The sequence below is a fragment of the Xenia sp. Carnegie-2017 genome, unplaced genomic scaffold (assembly GCF_021976095.1).
Source record: "Xenia sp. Carnegie-2017 unplaced genomic scaffold, XeniaSp_v1 HiC_scaffold_6, whole genome shotgun sequence".
Classification (NCBI taxonomy): Eukaryota; Metazoa; Cnidaria; class Anthozoa; order Malacalcyonacea; family Xeniidae; genus Xenia; species Xenia sp. Carnegie-2017.
Window position 1 is genome coordinate 18,487,473 of NW_025813526.1, and position 24,344 is coordinate 18,511,816.

The window sequence follows — 24,344 nt, forward strand, 5'->3', positions numbered from 1 at the left end:
TTTTAGTCCTGCTATGCAAATTTGCGTACGCTCATACGTATCATTTTTCATTCCTTGAAATCCTTGCGAAGATCTATTGTTTCCACGTGAAGCAAACGGAAAAAACTATCATACTGGCAGTGGCGTAAATGATATGGACAATGCAATAAGCTTACAAGGGGGCACCGTGAAAGGTGTGATTTATAAAAATACAGAAAAGAATAGGTTTACATTTGAGAACTGGAAACAGCGTATATCGTTCGCAGTCATTCGCGAATTCGTGTTCCTGATAGTAAATTAAAAGTACCTTTTGGTATTTTTTTCTATACATAAATAAAAAAACAAGTTGATATTGTGTTCTAATAACGATTATTAGGAAAAAGTTTATGTTAACAGATTTCGGTGGAGGAGGGGAGCACCGCCATCCTAGAAAGATCATAGGCAGCTTGGGGCAAATTTACGCCACTGCATAGCGGACCAATTATGCGGGCTGACCATGCAAAAGCTTGCTTTTTTCATTTCCTACCTTTAATACTGTGTTTGAAGGCAGACTCAAAATGCAAAACATCCTCAGACTATTGCTATGTCAAGTTAAGCTAGATTATATGATGCCATTTTTTGTGAGGGGTTTAAAATATTTCGAAAAAGGGATAAGCAATTTATTCAGGGGGGGGGGGCAAAATCTGAAAATTATAAGGGTGCCCCTTTGCACTCCCTCCTCCCACACAGAAAGTCTGTCCATGTCCTAAAACAAACAATGGACATGGATTTGGAACCTTCCAATGTTGTACAATTACGATTAGAAACAGAATGAAATTGTCCTGACAAACCTCCCATGCATACTTTTGATGCACTCGTCCTTTTTGCTTTTCCAAGTGAGTAGTATAAGACATGGGGGTATCAGCGCAATTAAGGCCGTGTTTTCAAAGGGATACCATCGCAAAAGGCCATGTAAACAAAGCTGTGCAAAAAGCCCATGTTTTCAAAGTAGTGGGAAAAAAAGGGGGGTAAAAATCTCGAGGTTACAATCTATCGTTTAAAAATATGGAATCTATATGTTTTTAAAATACATAGGTGCGTTTTAAATTTACAAATAAATGTTAACAAAGCATCAGTTCGGAGGGGCTCGGCAGCGCAAATTTTAGCGTAGCTAAAATTGAGCAGGGGATGGAGCCCCGAGAATCCTCAGCAACGGTGGGTGATTCACGAAGTGAATCAGGAGCGCACCCGTAGTGTCCGAAGGACGACAGACATAACATATGCTCTTTACAAAATTTGGAATCTATATATTTTTGAAATATATAGGTGCGTTTAAATTTTACAAGCAGTCTTTACAAATAAATGTTAACGTAGCATCGGTTCGGAGGAAATTCGGCAGCGCAAATTTTAGCGTAGCTAGAATTGAGCAGGGGAATGGAATTTCCGAGAATCCTAGGGCTCAGCAGGGAAAATTTTCACGAAGTGAAAATTCGGAGCCCGAAGTGGCATTCGAAGAATTCGAAGAATTCGAGAATAACAGACATTTAACATATGCTCTTTACAAAACTGTCTTCAACAACTAATTGTTAACAAAGCATCTTTTTAAATCGTTGTCTCGGGCAAAATAATTCAGGCCTAAGCCTGAAATTTTGAGCACACAGACACACATATACTCTTTAACAATTAAATAGCATTATAACCAACTTTTACAATTAATTTTTAGCATGGATTTTTGCTGACGTCATCATTTTTTATATATTGCTTTATAATGACCATAAGCAAGAGTATTAATACCATTATTTAACATATGCTCTTTATAAAATATGGAATCTATATGTTTTTTAATTTGTCTGTCAAGCGCGTGTTCCTTAGTGCATGTTTTTAATAATGGTTGGTTAATGGAACCAGCACATGTAAATATCAGCGCATGTATAATAATACAATGTTTTATATAATTTTTGTTAAAAGTGTTTGTTGCTAATTGTTTCAGGATTTCGCATTTTTTTGTATATCGCTTTTGTATTAATTACTTATTACAAACAGTTATGTGATATGTAGTCAAACATGAGGATTATTCTTCATCTTCAGTTTTAGCTTGATAGTTATCTTTAATAAATTTTTTTAATTTTTCGATTTCATCATTTACAAATTTTTTTAGTTGATAGAATATTATCTTCTATAGTAGCCCCAAAATTTTGTGAAAAACCATTAGATGTCATAGATAATGTAGATTGATGTTGTGAATAAACTTGTATCTGTGGTTAATCCATTAAATGCTGTCAGCCATTTTATTTTCCATTCGTTATAACCAAGTGAAACTGAAGATTTTTTTGATTCAATAATAATATAAATATAGTTGAAATCATCATCAACACAGTATACGTAATATAAATCTAGTAATGCATTAACTATCTTTTTTTCATTGTCATTTGTTAGTTTAATGATAAATTTTTTTTTAATCTTATCTACCATCATATCTAATTCAATTGTTTTAGAGTTATCAGACGGATTTATTAATAAAAGTGTAAATTCAATAGATTTAATATTATTAAAAATAATTCTGATAATATTTTGTAGGCTATTAGAAGATGGGTTATAATTTAATTGATTACTATGGTATACTACTTTACCATTTACTCTGCTATCAATCTCATTCTTTGTATAATAGTTAGTTAAATTAGAAGTCAAAGCATACTTACCATCAGCTTGTGTTTTAGTATAATAGTCATTAAATTTACCATCAGCTTGTGTTTTAGTATAATAGTTAGTTAAATTAGAAGTCAAAGCATACTTATTATCTGTTTCATTTTTTGTATAATATTTATTTAAATTAGAACTTAAAGCATACTTACCATTTGTTTCATTCTTTGTATAATAGTTGGCTAATCTTGAAACAAAAACATATTTATTATCAGCTTGTGTTTTAGTATAATATTTTAGTAAATTAGAAATCAAAGCATACTTACCATCAGCTTGAGTTTTAGTATAGTAGTTATCTGATAGATGTGTTTTATCTACAGATCCTTGTATTTTTACATTAATATCTGTTTTATCATGCCCATAAAATAAGCTCATTTATATTATTCCTCAGATTTTATATCCTGTTTATTATTTTTATGTTCGTAAATATGTTTAATGGTTGTTATACCACCAGATAAAAACCCTAAAAGAGGTAAAAATGGTGATACTTTTTCTACTAAACTGTACACATCTCGTTTTAAAAGGTTGTCTGATTTAAGCTGTTTTGTTAATTCTTTGGGATCTTCAATAGCATCAAACCCTTTTAATATATCTGAAAATTTTGATATAATTAAATTAGTTAAAAACTCATTAGCTTTTTGTAATCGTTTTTTCTCGTATTCAGTCTATAATTTATCAATAATTTTTTGACGAGCTTTTTTAATGTAAGCAACTGAACTTGTCTAAATCACCATCTTCAGCTAGTTTAAGTAGTTGATCTCTTTTATTAAAACCCTCTTGCGGTTTATCTTGTATATTTTTATCACATAACGCGTCTTTGATAATATCATTTGTGGAATCAATCTCATTAATTATATCATCAATTGTTTCAGGCTCTTTACGCTTTGGCATATATATATATATAACACATGTTTTATTGCGGAATAACAATTTTCCATTTGTATGGGAACACAAGTTGTATTTCTAAATGTGCATACTTATTATTTTTCAATTTTTTGGTTATTTCTTCTATATCATCTTTCTCAACACCATAAAGATAATCATCAAATATGGTTTTCATATCATTAAGGTTTGTATTATAAAATGTAACTAAATAACTTATCTTTTCACGATAAGGTTTGGCAATACTTGTCAATTGCTGTGTAATCACAATTGTAGAAAGCAAATAATGACGAGCACTAAATCCTAATTTTATTAATTGCGATATCCTATTTTTAACATCTAAGCAGCTCCCACAATCGTCAAGTATTATAAGACTATTGGAGCCTTTATATACATCACTAACATATTTTAAAACAATATCTACCTGATCTTGGGTCACATTCTACCTTTATTAAATCAGAATCATTTATATATTTCCATTCTTGATAGGTTTTATTATATGATAGACTCGGACATAATAAAATATTGTAATCAAAATGGTTATTAAAGTTTTCTTCTAACATTTTGAGAAGGTAAAAAGATTTCCCACAATTGGTCATTCCTAAAATAATCATATTAAAAGGTGTATTCATTTATATATTACTGGTTATTTTAGTATTGAATACTTTGTAAATCATTATTAACAAATTGAACAAGAGCATCACTAACAACATAGATGTAACAGTTTAAATCTTTTGTATATGCTCTTTTTTTAATCTCTAGTAAAACACCATTTTGAGTATTAATAATTTTTTTACCGTTACCAGCAATATTTTTTTCTTGAAAGGTGCGTAGATCGATAACTAATGCAAATTTATCCTTATAAAATTTTTCAATTGTCATGAAGCAATCTATCGGAATAGTTCTATCAAAAAATTTTCTTGTTTCTTCATAAAATTGTTTTTTATTCATACCTGGGGCGAAAATCACATTAGGCACCCCCTCGATAGTTATTTTAACTTCATCAACGTTTGGGAATAAAAATTTTTCACTATCACTAATTGAATTTTCTGTGAATAGAAGTACAATACATTTCATGCTTTTGCGAGGGACATTTACGTTTATATTCTGTAATGTACTTGACTTATCCCATTTTTCTTTTTTTAAAAGGGTTATATGTTCATAAAATAGACTCCTTCCTATAGCATATAGATTTGTCACCTCATCTGCAATTTCTTGATTTTTAATAGTTTGATATTCAAGCTGAATATTATTTAATTCATAATCACCTATAGATTGACCGCTTTGTGCGATAAGGACTTGATCACTCGGGGGTAATGTTATTATGTATTGAGGGTTATTATTCATATTGAAAGGGCAATACAAACCGTGGTCTTGAATAATATTATCAATATTAATTTTCTGTCGTGTACCATAAATATCATACATTAATTTGTCTGCTACTTTTTCTGAATCTCCACTTGTTTCAGCACTATCATCCTTAGAAATAAGTTTTCGTAAATTTTAGTTACAAATACCATATTCAATAAGACCTTGTCGATCACTTTTCGGCAACCAGAAGTCTTTGTATACACTTATAACATTATGATTATTACAGTCGTATAGTGTCTCACCAGCGACTTTAATTTGTAGTCTATGTTGTAAAATCTGACTGAGATTATTTAGAAAGTGACTTTTTGTATTACTGATTTTAAGATCAAACGATAGATTAACTGAACCAGGCACTTAGCAACTATTTGGTTTTAATTTTGGTATATTAACATAAACTTGTTCATTCGGTTTAACACTATTAGGGTTAAAGGTTATACTAAAAAAAGTACGATTCCCTTTAATTTTTGTCATAGTACTCCTTTTATAACCAGATAAAAGCTCTTCTCGTAATCTGTTCATATATATTAAAACATATTTTATTTTTTTCTTTGTTTATACTGGTCATATATTAACAAAGCAGCAGCAATAGTTAAAACCCAAAGATTAGAAGCTAACCATGCTAAACCTTTAGCTCCCCAAGATATAGCCTGAGCGATAATATTAAATAATGGTCCTAACACTGGCCATAATTTTTTACCTAGATTTGCTAAAGCCTTAGAAAATTTACTAGTAGCTTGAGCACCTTGTAGGATTGCTTTTCTTGCACCAATGATAATGGTTGTAATTATACCAGCCACAGATATAAATAAAGCTGATAATCCTGGGATATTTTCCTTAACCCATTCTTTAAACTGTTGTAATCTATTAATTTCTTCTTCCCGTTCATCTCGTACATCCTCTTTTTCTAATTGATCTTCTTCTTCTCTAATTATAATTTCTAATTCCGCAGCTCTTTCGTGCAAATTAGTTAATTCATCAATATTGTTGTTATTGTTGTTAATACTATTTTCATTTTCTATTTCATCTATTCTAGCTTGAGTTTTGTTTAGATCTTCAGCAAAGTGATTTATTTGTGCTTCTATAAATTGCGGTCTTGTTCTTTTATCAATAGTTCCAGATGGGGTCATCACACCTTTATGTTCTCTAAGTTCTTCATTAGTTATTTGATTGAAATTTTCTGTATATTGATTATTTGAATCAACCATAGGCATACTCTCTTCAGTTTTTATAAATTCATCTTGCAAATTAATAATTTTTTTAATTTCTTTTTTAAATTGTTTAACAGTTTCTTTAGCATTTTTAAGTTTATTATATTGTAGTATTCCATTACTATTACGTTTTAAAACAATTATACTATTTCCTCGCTTATTTTTTTGTATTTTATGGTCTGTAAGTAATATGATTCGACTCAGTTTTACCTAAATTTAATCTAAAATTTATACCTTCAGAAACTGCCATACCTTTTAGGTGATTAAATCTAAACTCTTTTTTATAATTTTTTTTAATAAAAGATTCAACAGCAAAATAAACTTCATTTTCAGGTCTAATAATATCTGTATAACAGGAGTAGAAGTAGGAATATCAGGAAGAGTATTTTTTTTATTTGTCGGTCTTCTTATTGTTACACCGTAATTATCATCATTAAATGGCGTTTCATAATATTCATTATCATTGTTATAATCTTCTTGATCTTCATTATCATCGTTATTATCTTCTTGCTTATTATCTTCTAATTCAATATAATCAAAACGTCCTTCTGCCATTATATATATTACTCTATATTTTGTATTTCACTTTCATTAATCCAACTGTTATGTTTATTATCATAACCTAACCATTTAACTAAAACAATCTTTTTACCTTTAACCTTCTTACGTTTTAATATCTTTTCAACTCTATAAACATCATCTTTCTTATTCGCAACTGATAGTTCTTCTTTATAAAATTTACCGATTAAAGGCTCTCCTTCTACATCTTCTATCTCATATAAATTAGGATTTCCTCTAATAACTTTAGTGACTTTAAACAACTCTTCTGTAAAATTTGCTTCATAGCCTTTCGTAAATATAGATTTATACTTTGATATTCTAACCATATTACCAATTTAATCTTAGGTAATGGTAAATCAGCAACTTCATAACCATATAATGTATTCCATACTTCATCTTCATTATTTTTATTAACATCTTTAGGCTTCATTAAGATTGTACTGTGTTTTGTATTGTTATAATTATATACTAAATCATCCAATATATCAATCCATTCATATGTTCCTTTACTGTAAAAATATTTCCACATAGATGTTTTAAGCGTTCTATTGAATCGTTCGACAATCGCAGCCTTTTTATAATTTTTACTAGAGAAGTATTTAATTCCATGTTTCTCTAACAATGATTTGACACCTACATTATAAAATTCTTTACCATCATCAAATTGAGCTAGTTTAGGGTAATCATTAAATCTATCTTTAAATTGACTTAATAGTTTTGCAACAGCTTTTGTCATATTATTTGTGTCTTTCCTATAAACAGGGATAGTAAATGCATATCTACTTAATATTTCAATAGATGTTAATATCCAATAATAACAATTGTTTTTATACTTATAAGAACCCATATCAACTAAATCCATTTGTATTTGTTCACCAAGATAGTTTACCCTTGTTTGTCTGAATTTTTTTTGAGAGGAAAACAAAAAGACAAAAATGGAGACAACCTTAAACATGTTTTATACCAATTTATCGCATTACATCTTTCTGATTTAGCTCTCCCGTTTATTTTTTACCATACATCACGAGCAAACCATCCATATGCTTCATGGCAAACAAACAAGGATTATGTGGTTCCCTTAGTTAACATGCGACGCTCTAGTGCTCAACTATCACGGGTGTTGGGAGGCACAGACCGAAAACAGGATTTTTATGTTTTAAAAATTTGTGTATTTCTTTACAAGAATTCTTCTCATAAAAGAAACTAGAACGTCCAAGGATACTTCAAAGAATCAAACAACTTCTGCCTTTTTGAATTATAATTTAAACACACTCTAGGCATGTTTGTACGATTTTTAGTTTTTACTTTTTACAATGTAACTTTCTCATAACTCTATCGTCTAGGGGTTCATGGAACAAGGGGATTATGTGCTTTGTTATAATAGTTTCTACAAAGATAAGATTTAATAAGCTAAGATATTTGAGAATAAATATATTTGAGTTATTATGGAAATAACAAGTCGGGAATTGACTGATCATACTCATTCCAATTGGTCTGGAAGAACTATTACATTTATAATTTTGGTCATCTAACCCTTTTTCCCGGGCTATATTGTTAATTAACAAAGGTAACTTCATACCTCGTTCTTGCTGAACAACTTCAGGTGAAGTAGGATCACCAATAATCTATTAAGTATAAAAATATAATTTATTTATAGAACTATAGCAAAGTTATGATGGACAGATAAGAGTTATCAAAGCATTCGTAAATAAGCATTCGTAAGAGTTCGCACATTTCTAAATATTATTTTGGAAATACAGATCGAATAATTATAAAGGCAGAAGGCGTAAGAGTGAATAAAAACCATTTTCCGTCAAATCAAAGGAAAGATTAAATATGACATGCAATATACAGGCATTAAATTATAGAGAAAAATAAAAAAACATTTTTAACGTTGTCACGGATATAACGAGTGCCGTAGCAAAGTGTTGATGAGTGTCATATGCATTTGTCAAAACTAGCATAAGAAAACAAAGAGCATTCCAAAATATATGATTGAAAACTTGCTCAGCGCATTTACAAGCACCAATTTCAGAGCTCGCTCTCTCACAAATTAATTGAGAATCTGAGCATGTGTTATCAACACCACAAACTCTCCAAGCTCATGGTAACGACCAAATGGATGTACTAGTACCGATTTTGGAGTAATTAGCTCGCTCAGTCACAAGTTTTAACACAAATCATCTGCGCATGTGCAGTCTGCTTGAGCATGCGCAATCAACTTGAGCAGATACCCAATCCCTTAGTCTGGGAAACGACCAACTGCATCCACTAGCACCAATATTGAAGTAAATAGCATGGTTAGTAACAATTTAATAGAGAAATCATCTGAGCATGTGCAGTCTCCTTGAGCATGCGCAGCTAACTTGACCAGCTACCCAAGTTCATAGTCATGGCAACAACAACCTGCATATAATAGCACCAATTTTGAAGTAAATAATATGCTTAGTAACAATTTAATAGAGAAATCATTTGCGCATGCGTAGTCTGCTTGAGCATGCGCAGTCCACTCGAGTAGTTATTCATAGTCATGACAACGACCAACTTTACGTATTTGCACTAAAATTGTGTCAATTAACTCACTTAGTCGCAAATTATCAAAGAAATCATCTGCGCATGCGCAGTAACGATAAAACTCATCCCACAACTTTCGTATGCCTTTAAATCTTGGTATATATATTTAAAGTTAAAACTTCATATAGTAGATGTCAACTAGCAGTGGAAGCTGGGTGCGAAATAGTATGCAGTGGCTTAGGAGCCCACACTCGGTGGCGACCGCACTCTCCCTGCGTACCCTGAGCAAAGCCTATCGCAGGTGATCTCAGGGTCTTATGGGCGGAAGCTTGCTATTGGCATCTCCCAAGTAGGATAGCGTGGAAGGGCCGAAATCTCCTACCGAAACGTTAACATGCGGCGTTCTAGTGCCTTGAGCTTAAGGAGGTATCGGGAAGCATGGACCGAAAACAGGGTTTTTTTTGCTTTCGATTTTTGTCTTTTTGTTTTCCTCTCATAAAAAAAACCAAGTAATGTTTCACTTAACTTCTTATGACCCTGTCTTCATCTGACACTTATAATTAAAGACAACCTTAAACATGTTTTATACCATTTTTATCGCATCACATCTTTCTGATTTAGCTCTTCCGTTTATTTTTTATCATATATAACGAGCAAACCATCCATATGCTTCATGGCAAACAAACAAGGATTATGTGGTTCCCTTAGTTAACATGCGACGCTCTAGTGCTCAACTATCACGGGTGTTGGGAGGCACAGACCGAAAACCGGATTTTTTTATTTTAAAAATTTGTCTATTTCTTTACAAGAATTCTTCTCATAAAAGAAACTAGAACGTCCAAGGATACTTGAAAGAATCAAACAACTTCTGCCTTTTTGAATTATAATTTAAGCACACTCTAGGCATGTTTGTACGATTTTTAGTTTTTACTTTTTACAATGTAACTTTCTCATAACTCTATCGTCTAGGGGTTCATGGAACAAGGGGATTATGTGCTTTGTTATAATAGTTTCTACAAAGATAAGATTTAATAAGCTAAGATATTTGAGAATAAATATATTTGAGTTATTATGGAAATAACAAGTCGGGAATTGACTGATCATACTCATTCCAATTGATCTGGAAGAACTATTACATTTATAATTTTGGTCATCTAACCCTTTTTCCCGGGCTATATTGTTAATTAACGAAGGTAACTTCAAACATCGTTCTTGCTGAACATCTTCAGGTGAAGTAGGATCACCAATAATCTATTAAGTATAAAAACATAGTTTATTTATAGAACTATAGCAAAGTTACGATGGACAGATAAGAGTTATTAAAGCATTCGTAAATAAGCATTCGTAAGAGTTCGCGCATTTCTAAATATTATTTTGGAAATACAGATCGAATAATTATAAAGGCAGAAGGCGTAAGAGTGAATAAAAACCATTTTCCGTCAAATCAAAGGAAAGATTAAATATGACATGCAATATACAGGCATTAAATTATAGAGAAAAATAAAAAAACATTTTTAACGTTGTCACGGATATAACGAGTGCCGTAGCAAAGTGTTGATGAGTGTCATATGCATTTGTCAAAACTAGCATAAGAAAACAAAGAGCATTTCAAAAATATATGATTGAAAACTTGCTCAGCACATTTACAAGCACCAATTTCAGAGCTCGCTCTCTCACAAATTAATTGAGAATCTGAGCATGTGTTATCGCAGTAACGATAAAACTCATCCCACAACTTTTGTACGACTTTAAATTTTGGTATATATATATAAACTTAAAACTTCATATAGTAGATGTCAACTAGCAGTGGAAGCTGGGTGCGATATAGTATTCAGTGTCTTAGGGGCCCACACTCTCCCTGCGTACCCTGAGCAAAGCCTATCGCAGGTGATCTCAGGGTCTGATGGGCGGAAGCTTGCTATTGGCGTCTCTAGGCCGTATTCTGTGGTCGATTATCGTTGAAGTTCGTATGTAAAAATATATGACTACGTAAAAACTACATGAATTGATTGCTTTTTCCATAACTAACAAGAATTTACCTGTTTACACTTTTAGCCCTCGAAATTACGAATTGAATCCTATTGTTTTTCCTTAGTCTGCCATTTTTTTTGTGGAAGACCGCTGTATTATTCGCAGGCTCAGATAGAGAAAGAGGCGGCAAAATTGAGGATTTTAAGGCAGTGTTTTTAGTTTTTTTCCGTTTTTTTTGCTTGAAGTATTTTATATATATATTGTTTATTAACTTAAAACAGAAAATTGAGAAAATATATATTTAGTAAACTACAGTATTTAATCAAAGTGAGTATAGTGACATTTAGTATTTCAATTATTTCTTATGTATTTTAGCAGTGCAAAACTGCGGGAAAGCGGTATCTATCTAAAAATTTGAACATTATAAACAAAAGAGAAAGGCTCAGTTGTTCTGAGTGGATGACCTCAACCCGTGCGCTTACATCATTAAATACTTATATAATATTATAGAGAAGATTACTCATTACTTGTAAGCGTCCTAGTAAGACCTTTTCTTACTAGCTATTTTCGTTCAAATACAATGCAGATTCATATGACCTTTTAAATGGTCTAATCCTATGAGCAAATAATACATAACATTATATTATTATATGACTAATTATACTAAACATGCGACCTGAATCGACAAATTTGATGTGATGCACGCATATTCCTCAAGCGATAATCTATAAATCTGTAAATCTATTAATCTTCCTCACTATCGTACTCATCGTCTTTATCATCACAATCATCATCATCATTCTCATTTTCTGACAAATCGTCATCTCCTGCAACAAAATTACAGCAGTCCGCGCAGCCACACAAGTCGGTACATTTAAAGCCAGACTTCAAACATGAGCATCTGAGGGTTTTGCACCCAGTTTTACAATGGCAGGTGACGACCTCAATTAGGGTGTCAGGTGCTGACGGCCGAGTCATCCATAAAACTTTCAATTGGTCGTCTTCGATGAGCCATCCGTTTCCACACGGGGGCTGGAGTCTCATTTTCGGCAGAAGGCATTTGTTCCAAATATATGCTTGATAGTTTGATCTCTCGACGTGCAGCATCAGACTGTCTGTGTTAGGGGGAAGGCAATCGTCAGAACATTTCCCAGACACAAACAAGGCGTACCTACAAATCCAAAAAGATACAAAAAGTGCAGATGTGTGAATAGAATTCGCAACAAGGCCTTACCTTGAATCATTGACGCAAGTTCCCTTTTTGTCGCCATAAAGCAGGCAGACAAATCTATTCAAAGGAGTGGAAACTTCTTCGGAAATCTCAAACGATTGGTCAAGCAACGAGAAAGGCTCTAAAAACTCAGGATTTTCTAAAAGCAATTTCCAAGGCTTTACTTTGCCTTTTCCAGCAAAGGCGCTCGTGGAATCACAGCGTACAAATAAACATGTTATACTTGTTAAATATGTTATGTATTTAATAATAATGAGCAGTGTCATGAATTATTGCCTGTGAATGCATGGAATCCAGTTAAACATTTGCAGAGAGCGTCTCCTAACTCATCAGATACAGCTCCAACGTCTATGGTGCGAGTGTTAGAACCTGTTCCTGTTAGTAAGTATACATCTTTTCCAATAAGCTTTTGCATGGCAATAGATATAACAAGGACATCTGTATCAGGCGTTTTAATGATGATTCTGTCATAGGTTTGAGCTGAGTGCTTGGAATGCAGAAGAAGACGGGTATCTGCCTCTTCATGATCGCTTTCTAACTCTGGGACATTATTGGAGATAATTGGGTTCTCTTTGGATACTGCCAAAGTAAGGCAAATGCACTTATCACGCGACGTTATGTACAAGCATGCAAGGGAGCGCAAGAAAGATGAGGGATAGGTACGCCACTGATTTGCCAAAAAAAGCCATGAGAGACTCTTTGTTTTTTCCAGAGCTCATGAACTTTTTCCATTGTTTGGGGATTTTCTGGGCATCATTGAAAATGTGAACTGTCTGTACTCCTGTAATAGGAACAAAAATTAATTTTGAAGTTTAAAAATATAATAATCTCCTGTGCTAGTATGACAGATACCTTGAACACTGGCTCTGCGAGCTCTCTCCGTATTGTTGATGCTAGTTTCGGGATATCGATCACCTACAAAATCCAACCTCGTGGCAGACCATTTCGCAGCAACATTCGTTAAATAGGTTAAAGTCGAGTCAGCAAACTCACCAAATGTCTTCCATTTTCCCTTGATGACTTGCAAGACTGCCATCGCGTCTACGAGAAGAGCAGTACTTTTGTCTGGAAGGCTTTGAACATCTACGAGAACTGATTTGTCACCCAGCGTCTCCATAACTTCAAACATTTTTGATTTGGCTGTCTTGACAAAGCCGCCTGTTGGAGTTGCAAGGGACAGTGGAAATTCGCTAAGGCTGAAGGATAACAACTCTTTTAAGTCGACATTGCACGTCTTAGACAAAACCAGTAGTTTGGCAAATAGATTTCGGCTTGACTTCACAGCAAGTTGTTGTCCCTTGCTGTCTTTGACGGTAATTGCTTTGGTTGTAAAAGTTCTGATGTTCTTCTTTTTAATCTTTTTATATATATCTTTGTCGTCACTAAACAGATTTTCTTTGCAGAAATCATTAAACTGGTCTTCTCCAAGCTGCTCGGCTTCAAGTAACTTGTCGGCAACACCATCTTCAAGCTCTACACCGGTACTAATATTGACGAGGCTGGCTTGTTCAATGTTGAATGGATTGGCCATGGCTGATGCTGTGTTAACTACCTCTTGCACTTGTTTCTCATGTTTCAAAGTATCAAAGGGGCAATTTCTGAGCCTGGCATCTCTATAGATCTCTGCGACTTCTTTATTTTTGGTTTTGGTTGGACAAGAGGTGGCTCAGTGGATTCTTTGATCTTTTGTGCAATTATCCCGTTTGTTACATGGGTTTGATTATTAATCTCTTCACCAAAATCGATATTGTCCCATCCAATGTTAGTAGCTACCTCTTCAAGAAATTCACTAGGTATTAATGCTGACGTTTCCATAACAGTCTGTGCTAGGGCAGTATCGTAGCTCATTGTCGAAGATAGGGACACACAGTGACCTAGACCACTTAAAATCCTTATTAACATGGAGCATCCTGACATTTGTCTGACAGCCGTTGCCAAAGCGAGTGATTTTGGGGTTTGTACCTTTCCTTTTGAACTACTGTACACCATATCCTGACACAAAGAGAAAAGTTTGATCCTCAAGTTCTCGCCAATATCAACATAGTTCGTATGTTTAGGTTCTTCTGAGAAGCCAAGTACCCATGCCATGAAATTAAAGAGCACTGGAGAAACAACATTTTTAACACTGTCGCCGGTTATATCGCTCGATAACGGAGGCCAATCGTTGTACCACTTAGTGGGATAGTCATGAATAACCCTTCTCAGCTCTAAAGCGGCGAAATAGAGACCATGTAAAGGGGAGTTTGCTGAAGGATCCATTCCATAATGTTGAGTTTCCAGCTCAGCATCACTTATTTCCTCTTGCTCGGCACTTTCAGGGTCGTCACCGTCTACACACATCGCCACTACACTACCTTTACACAAATCCTCTGCATATACTATCTCACTTCTATTACGGACTTTTGGTGTATGGAACACAAGCTGTGGAAATCTTTCTTTTAAACGTTCCTTGAGACTAGTACTTCTATATCCTGAGGCATCTTTATTTTCAATGTTCTTAACTGTGTCCACAAACTTCATCGTAAGCATTTTCATTTAACATATCCCATGATCAACAATAATAACCTTTTTAATGTACTTGCAGAATTCCTCGAACGACTCACTATACAAAACTTTGCGTCCAGCATTACTCAACGCACTTTGACCATTATAAAGGAAGGATGTGTAGGACTTGTAGCATTTGCTATGGTATTTAACTTCAAGAGCAACGCAGTCCTTGTCTAAGATATATACCGAACTTTGCTAATAAATTAGTAAGATATTTCGATTGATGTAATTTCATTCTTTTTCTTTCTCGGTCTCGTTCAACTTGAATTCCAAGACAACAACTTATTTCTCCAAGATCCTTCATTTCAAAACGTTTTCTTAATGCTTCCTTTTCTCTTTGCAATATTTTGAAATCATTACTGGCTAGAATTATGTCGTCAACGTATAAGGCAATAACCATAATATCATCTCCCTCTCGCTTTATATACAGGCAAGGGTCTGATTTTGATTGTAGATATTCTGAACCTTTCAAAAATTGGTCGATGGTGATGTACCAACATCGTGATGACTGTTTCAATCCATAAATGCTCTTGTTCAGTTTACAGACGAGTTTTTCTTCTCCCTTTTTTATGTATCCTTCAGGCTGGGACATGTAAATTTCTTCTTCCAATTCACCGTTCAAAAAGGCTTTAGAAACATCCATTTGATGTATCTCAAAAGTAAGCTGGTTCGCAATTGCCAACAAAGAACGATTTGATTTATACTTTGCAACAGGCGAAAAAGTTTCGTCGTAATCCAAACCTGGTTCCTGAGAAAAACCTTTTGCGACTAGACGAGCTTTATGTCTCTCTACAGATCCATCCACGTTGTATTTTACTTTAAATACCCAACGAAAATTGATAGTTCTTCGTTTTTCGGTAAGATCAACTAATGTCCATGTTTTGGTCTTGATATGAGCTGCGTATTCATCATCCATGGCATATTTCCAATGCTTCTTATTAGGACCAGTTAGAGCTTCATCTACGATTGTGGGTTCTGTTAAACTTAGCTCTTCATTTATGAATGCTGTGTTACTTTCCCACCAATTTCCAGTAATCACTGTCCCATATCTTTCTGGAGGTTGAAATGAACATCGAAATGAACATCGTGGTTGTTCTTCGATTTCTGTTTCGTGCAAAATGTTTGACTGATTCATGTCTTGATTAGGATCTATTGTGGTATCGTCTTTATGATTCGGTGAAGGTAAAGAAAGATTAGTAATCGTAAATTCTTCTTTAATAAATCTTGAATTCATTTCATTGAGATCAACTATTTCTTTCTTTGTTTGTTTGATAAATTCATCTTCATTAAACAAGACATCTCTGGATATATAAACCTTTTGAGTCTCAAGGTCAAAAGGTTATATTTTGATAAATACTACTTATACTTAGTAAAAGCTACCCTATTACTACTAAATTTAACCAATACTACTTATAAATTTGGTATAATACTACATTATTACTACTTATTTTGATAAAAGCTACTTATACTTTTAAAAAGCAACTATCGGAGCTTGACGGCTGTGATATCTTTTCTATACTTTTTCCTTGTCAATTAAAATCTGTGTGCATGAATTATAAATCTCAAGAGAGGTGTTTTAGGATTTCACTTACACATCATAGCAAATGTGTATTGTCCAATACAAACAACATTGTGTGTTTGTTAGTCGTTGTTTTCCCTTTTTCTTATAAGCTCTTCATCTTTCTGTAAAGGTTTTTCAATCTGATAATCAAGACGAGCATGTTATCCTTTAGCAGTTAAGCCTAAATTGAGATTTTATGCATAAAGGTAGTTGACGATTCCTTTCTGGCTTCAAGTTGTAAATAAAGCTCCGATATACAAAAGCAATTGTTCATGCTCCATTGTACTTTAATCTTTCGTTATGCTCTATGTGATTATTTACTTTGACTTATTCTTGAATAATTAAAATTATTATTGTATATAAAACATCGAGTAATCAATATTCGTTCTTTTTCTCGATGATTCTCCTTGTGTACTTTAGTTCCTACTCAGCTGTTCTATTTCTCCTCAAAGAGCACTATTGTCTTTATATCGCTTGTTTCTTCGGTATTTAGTGGTCTTATTGGGATAACATATCTCTTATATCTGTCTCAGCTTTGATTGTTAATATCTCTGGAACGGCTTCTCATGTTGTATTGCTTTTTCGCTCCATTATTCTTATTTTGTTGTCTTGCTTCGTAGACATTGAATTATCCTTGTGCTGGGATTTTTTTCACTTGTATTTAATGACGATGTGTCTTGAATCTTTATATTCAATCATTAGCTTTATGGTCAGTGAAATCGCAATGCAAACGCTTAGTCGTCTGCATTTAGTTTTCTTGTTGGGATAACATATCTCTTATATCTGTCTTAGCTTTGATTGTTAATATCTCTGGAATGTCTTCTCCTGTTGTATTGCTAATTCTCTTCATTATTCTTATTTTGTGTTGTGTTGCTTCGTAGACTTTGAGTTATACTTTTCGTAGACTTCGTAGACTTTCAGTTATTCACTAATCCTTACGCTGGGATTTATTTCACTTGTATTTAGTGAGAATGTGTCTTGAATCATTCTATTCAATCATTAGCTTTTTGGTCAGTAAAATCGCAATGCAAACATTTTCTGCTTTTATGAGTAAGCAATATCTTTGTAGAAGTCTCTCTCATTTTATTCTCTCTTTATGAACTGTAAATGGTTGTATTGCTATTTTGCTAGTTATGTGAGGTTTCTTATTCTTATTTTGTTGTCTGCTTCGTAGCGTTTGAGTTATTTTTGTGCTGCGATTGATGTTTCATTATATTTATTTACCATTTTGTAATTTAAAAGGCTTAAAAGCCTTGTTTCGTCGGTACTATGTACTCTTGTATGTTTTGCTTGGGTGCTTTGAGTTCTGTTGTTTTGTTTTGTAGGCCATATTTCGGTTTCGTTATTGTGGTCATTTTGGTTGTATATGTTCTTATATTTAGAGCGTTACAAATCTATCCTTCATTTTTCTGTAAGATTATTGCTTCATTTGTGGGTAGTTCAGACAACTTTCATTTTCGATCTGATCTTTAGTTTGCAAATTATATTCAAACATTGTTGACTTCATGTCGAGTTAAGATTACTTGTGAGAATGGAATGAAAAATATCACAGGTAATGTGCTTATATTTGACATTTTCACATTTCGTGTAAAATGTCATTCCATCGCTTGGCCAAGATGCGTGAAAATGTTCAGTGTTTGGGTTATTTCAATGTGAAAATTTTATTTGTTATGTATCTTACAAAAATAAAACAAAAATTGAACAAGACATAACTGTACTTTTTTTAGTCGATAAAGGCGAAAGTAAAATAAACCAAATTTAATAAAGTCAGTTTGTTTTGCACACATTTGTACACTTTGCCATTCCTTATCTTCGTATCCTTTTTCACTTTCACTGCACATTGTTTGTCTCATATTCAAAAATTATGAGTATCCACACAGTGCTGGCAACAGGGGCGGATCTAGGATTTTGGATACCATAGGCAAAACATTATGACGTCATTCAGTGCTAAACCTATGACGTCATACTTTGCAAAACATACTACACTATTTATGCTTTCGATAAATTGTTTAAATCAAACAGTCTAATCATTCAGCTATGCAGAATCTTGTAGATCTCAATCGTATAAATACATAAAAACATTGTATATTTATACTTACATATCACAAGGTCGTTGATTTTCACTATTCAGAATATTGAATGCACACAAGACTGTTTCGCTCCATATCAGGTTTAATCAGCATGCCTAGGAACACTTTAACGCAAAACAAAAAATCGTGATCCGGCATGGACAGCCCTGTGAGAGCCGAATTAAGCAGACTGGTTATGGCGCCAGAAGTTCGCCTACACACCTTTAAAAAAGGAGTTTGGTTAGAAATGGGTGACTCTATGGGATATTTCATGGATGTGATATTGCTCAATTTTTCACACCATCCCAGTCAATTCCAACCCTTTACCCCCTAAAAATGAGCACTCTGGTTTTTGAAGGCGCCAGAAACTCGCCTTTCACACCTTTAGCAAATAGCAAAAGGAGTTTGGTTAGAAATGGGTGATTATGTGGGACATTTCATGGATGTAAGATTGCTCAGTTTCTTACACCATCCCAGTCAATTCCAACCCTTTACCCCCCACCTAAAATGTGCACTCTCATTTGCCAACAAATGAGCAGAATGTAAATGTAATGTAATAGTCAAAATAGAGCTTTGTATAAAGAGTCTTTGTGAAGACTAAAATTTGGTGTAAGGAAAAATTATTCTATTTATGCTTAACAATTTTTGTGAAAGTAAATTTATGTCGACAACGGCCGAGTACCATACACGTACTCAGCAGTTTTAAGATTGGAATGTATATAGGGGAAAAAACCTTTATCGGGCGAGCTATTAGTTTGATGCAAATTCTCTTGACGTTACTATTGTGTTCAACGCACAATAAATGGTTAACATATGGACATTTCAACAAAATAAAAACTAGGATATGAATAAATTCATGCAAATTTTAGCCTTGTATTTCCAACAGCAAAAGTATTAATAACCTCACCAATATCTGGTACAATTTCCTGATGAATTTGCATCAAGGCCAAACCATTTAAGCGTTCCCCAACCATGGTACTTCGCTGATAGTTTTTAAGTGTCCTAAGGGAAGAAATAGATCGTTCACATTCACAAGAGGTAATGGGGAGCGTTCCTAAAATACGTAGTAAAATTTTAATGTTTTCAAATCCGGCGAAATGAACAGATTTTAAAGTCTGGGCAATGTTATCAGGAAGGAGGCCGCAGTGGGTCTCCCAATAAGTGTACCACAACCTAAGTTCAGCATCTAAGGCCAAAGGATTTGGCAAATCATCATAATAAAAGTTAGCCACAGTTTTGAATGGCTCTTTCCAATCCACCCCATCTCTTGTCATGGACATCATTTTCATCGGTACAATGCTAAGGCCTTTATAGACATTCACACTCTCAAGGTCGAATCGTGATTCTAAAGAAGATTGCAAATGATCTAGTAGAGGAAGAGTAATTGCACGTTTATAATACTCAGAAATGGTTGTGTGGGGAATATTTTCCCTGGTCGTTTGTTTGCGCACTGTTCTTGGTTTCCATTCTTCAATCCCAACTTTTGCTGCCAGTTCAAGCGCTTCGTCATACCAGGTGTCATGATAAAAATCAGAGGAATTCCTCATGTTCACCACCTCAGTTTTCAAAGTTGAAATTAAATGAATACCATCCATTATATCGATACTCTTACCCTGTAATAACTGTGTTACTGGAAGAGCTGAATCAAGAATATTTCTCGTGATAACTAAAGCAACGACGAAATCAAACCTGTCAATAAGTTGAAACAAAGATGAGGCATCAGACTGAAGCGACGGTTTGAACTCACCATCTAGATTTTCAGACATATCGTTAAGGGTGGTGTATACAGGTACAAAAAGCTCTTGGAATGTATCTAAACCTTCGATACGTTCTACCCATCTAGTTTTGCAAATGTCTGTTAATCTAGTCTTTTTCGAGTTTGTTTCTGAATTACGTATATGTTTTTCAAAGGGAATATTGCGAGTTTGGGAAATTTTAATAAAATTAGTGGCATTGTTAACATGTTTCAACATATCATTGACAACACGTATACTCAAAGAATCGCAAATGGATAAGTTTAACCAATGACTATAGCAGTGTGTATAAAGAGCCTTTGGGTTAAGCTTTAAAATTTGAGCTGCTAGACCATTAGTGCAACCAGCAACTGAACCAGCCCATCATAACCTTGCCCCCTACAATCATCTATTGATAAAGTCAGTTCCTTTAAAGCCACTAAAAGTAGCTTGGCAAGTTGAGCACCACTTAGTCCCCACTTACAAAAAAGAAATGAAATGAATTCTTCCCTGATATTCATATCGGTATCAACAAAGCGCAAAACAAGAGACATTTGTTCTTTATGTGAAGAATCAGATGCTTCATCAGCAATAACAGAAAAACTTACTTTTTGATATCAGAAATAATCTGATTACTGATTACCTGGCCACAACATTTAATGATTTTATTTTGACTTGTTTTAGAAATATTACTTCTATTCTTACCACAATTCTTTAAATGATTTTCTAAAACTTTATCCCCTCTCCTAACTCCATAATTGAGTGTTTCAATGAAATTACCAGCCCCTCCAGATGAATAACAACCAACAGTAGGGTGATACTTGGAATCATCACGATGCCCACGAAGAGGTAAACCTAGACGTCCACAAAAAATGACAGAATCAATAATTGGAGATAGTATTTCCCTATTCTGTTCTATTTCTTTCTTGATACCAGCATCCATGATCATCTCGATAGGCTGCAGAGTACCTGATATTTGGGAACGCAAAGCATCAAAAATTGGTGATGTGGATGCATGCAAACCGTCTTCCCTCCCTTTACTTTTTCCAGCATGTTGAGTGAAAGAGCGTTTAGCATTCTTCCAATCTTAAAGAGGTTCAGTTAACAACTTTTTTACTTTACTGGCCTTCCCTGGGAATCTATTGCCAAACAACACACACGATAGACAATACGCGCCATTATTTATGATCATAACAATATTTATGATCATAACCATTTTCTTAATATATTTGTACATGTAGATCGTCCTGGAAGGTATAGTCCGGATAAGGACTGTTTTTGTTGTTGTTGACTGACGTTTCGACATGTCGAAATGTTCTTAATAATTGAATATTTAAATAATCACTTAACACTAAATAGTCGAGTGAATGAATGATCATTCAAAATAAAAAAGTAACGAAAACCATAGATCTATTAAAAATATCTAATGTCTACGTTGATTTTTCTCCCATGTAATCTTAAAAGTCTTCACAAGGAAATAATACAATATCCGTAGTGAATTTTCTTTTCATGTGTTTCGTTCTTTAGCCCCTCCCCCCAGGGTCAATTTCGTGACACAGTCACTTTGATAAGAAATTGTCTTTGCCGAATAAATCGACAAGTCTTAGGTCAGTGAATTAAAGAAGTAAGAAAATTTTAGCATAGCCATACAGAATCAACTGAATAAATCACGATTATTTAAGTTTTTGCTTATTAATATAACTTAGATACTACTGGGGCTGGTTGTAGGAAAGCCGTTTAAACTAAATGACGTTTAACCGTCTCCAAAGAGTAAATCTTAATCTGACAGATAGTTAAACGATGGTTAAAACTGCGATGCATGCACGCCGTTTAACTTACTTTGGCCGGTTGTATGAAACGCGTTTAACTCGTTAACCACCATTTAAATGGTCCCCCACCGTCTAAATTATAAACGATTGAAAAAATGCGTTGTACGAAGCCCTTTTAACTTCATCCCCCGGTTAAACTTTGCCAATCCGCCGAGTAAATTTTAACAGTCTCATAAGACTATGTATGCTTTTCACATATGATTCAGATTACATGGCATTCATTTCAACGCTCTCCCAAAAACTCCTTCTGATAGAGGTTAGATGTAAAATACGATGTGAAATAGACGACCCGATTTTCAAAGTACTTCCGTGACAACGAGTATCAAGTTGCATGTACGTTTTCGCTTCAGTCAAATAACTACTGGCTATATATAACACGTCTTGTCGAAAACCATGTTCAACCAAAGGGTAGAGTAAAAACAAGTTACCGCCTTCTTGTAAGACTTATATAAACTTTAAACCGCATTCTGTATTTAATATGAAGATATCATGTCTTTTCGGGAGTTTCTTAACGCCATGTTGAATCAAAATAACGAAGTCCATTAAATCGCAGTCAGCAAGCGTCAGGGACAAAATAGGCCTTCATAAAGCTGCAATCTTTTGCATCCGAAAGCTTTCAGCAAGTAAATAATTTATCGACTGTATTGAATATATTAAAAGTATAATTCTCGACTTTTCCCGCCTAGTTGCCTAGTGATTAAATAGCAAAAACCGGTTTTTGTGAGTAACCACTGAGGTGGCGCGGCTAACCACTATGCTATACTGAAACATTGAAATAGAATACATCTGCAACGAAAACTGCTATAGTTTTCTATAACGATTGGCTGAAGCCAAAATACACCTAAATTTGTCACAGGCTATGACGTACGAGCTATGACGTACGAGCTATGATGAAGAGGGCCGTTTAGAATGTTCGCTATTCTCTCGCTATTTTTTAAATATTTACCTCTTCCTTTCCATCGTTTGTCGTATTGCTGAATGCAGTTAAACCTGTAATCATGTAATCTGATGTAGAAACCAGAATATTTTTTATTCAGTACAACAGTTTTTTTTTGACTGCGTTTATTTTTGCATAACCTGCTCAGTCTAGCCACGTTGGGTTCTTCAGTATTCACAACACGAAGTATTTTGAAAGTGAATATGCATTGACACAGAATAGATAATAAATAGAAGTCTCACATCATTTTATTTGTAGGTTTGAGGGTGACCTTATGAAGTATAAATGTCAGAAGTTTCATCTGAAGGCGTACAATATTGTTTACTTTACTCCGTATGAGGAGCTCCGTTGAGGAGCACTCACACGCATTCTTGTTTCAAATCACGGCAAAGTAACATACAACAATCTCTAGATTTTAAAAATGATAAAATAAAGGTACTTAGTGCAGTTTTAAGCATTGAGTATAATTTTATGTCATAACTGCCTCTGAACTTAGCAACCTAGCTGTAAATTATTTTAACTTGACAGCGATGGGTCAAATTCAACTCTTCCTGGACGAGCAATTTTCAAATGAATACGAATAGTTTCCATTCTCTTTACTTACAGTTCCAATAATTTGTTTCAATTCATATTAAAGATACGTCTGGGTATTCGCCATCTTCACTTTCAACTGTCATTTGTTGGATTACTCTATCCGTGAATAAGCCGCGTATTCAGAAATCGTACTACCAGAAGTTATTGCAAAGTTACCGGACTCCTTTCGATTGACGATTACAAGAAGCCACGATTGCACTGAGTGGTCAACGAAAGATGCGTTGAATGCGATTCTTAGAGTTAGAGCTTCGAAAAGCTCACAAGCCGGATAAGGGAGGAAAAGTACAGTTTATTAAAACATACTATTAGTTAGACAGTATGACTGCATTGTCCTGAATCAGTAATAAGGAAGAATGGAAACAATTTGTACGCCATAGAGTTAACGAAATTTTAAAATTGAACAGAAAGGATGATTGGAGATATTGCCCAGGTGTAGAGAACCCAGCAGATATAGGTTCTAACAGGTTGCCGCATCGCAATTAAAGGGAAGTCGGCTTTGGTGGAGAGGACGAATGTGGTTGTCAGGTCCACAGTGCAAGTGGCTAAGGGCAATAGAGGCTAATAATACAAAGGAAAGTCTTGCTGAGGTAAAAAGGACTGCATTAGTTGAAACACAGGTAGTAGAGAGTGCAGTGAAGTTTGGGGATTTTAGTGACATAGAAAGACGTATAAGGGTCA

The 24,344-nt window shown here is 34.1% G+C and overlaps 1 protein-coding gene and 1 long non-coding RNA gene across 2 annotated transcripts; both read right to left on the minus strand.

The window, feature by feature from the left end:
* On the minus strand, positions 1-18,789 carry LOC124458077. The gene is made up of 3 exons (XR_006952992.1): positions 18,395-18,789; positions 12,561-12,565; positions 1-11 (listed from the first exon to the last, which is right to left on the minus strand). It is a non-coding gene; the product is annotated as an uncharacterized LOC124458077 (long non-coding RNA).
* Positions 18,790-19,427: 638 nt separating this feature from the next.
* LOC124457233 (52 kDa repressor of the inhibitor of the protein kinase-like) lies at positions 19,428-21,255 on the minus strand. Its single transcript, XM_047007514.1, has 2 exons — positions 21,012-21,255; positions 19,428-20,458 (listed from the first exon to the last, which is right to left on the minus strand). The coding sequence occupies exons 1-2, from the start codon at positions 21,253-21,255 to the stop codon at positions 19,428-19,430; spliced, it is 1,275 nt and encodes a 424-aa protein (XP_046863470.1).
* Positions 21,256-24,344: the final 3,089 nt, after the last annotated feature.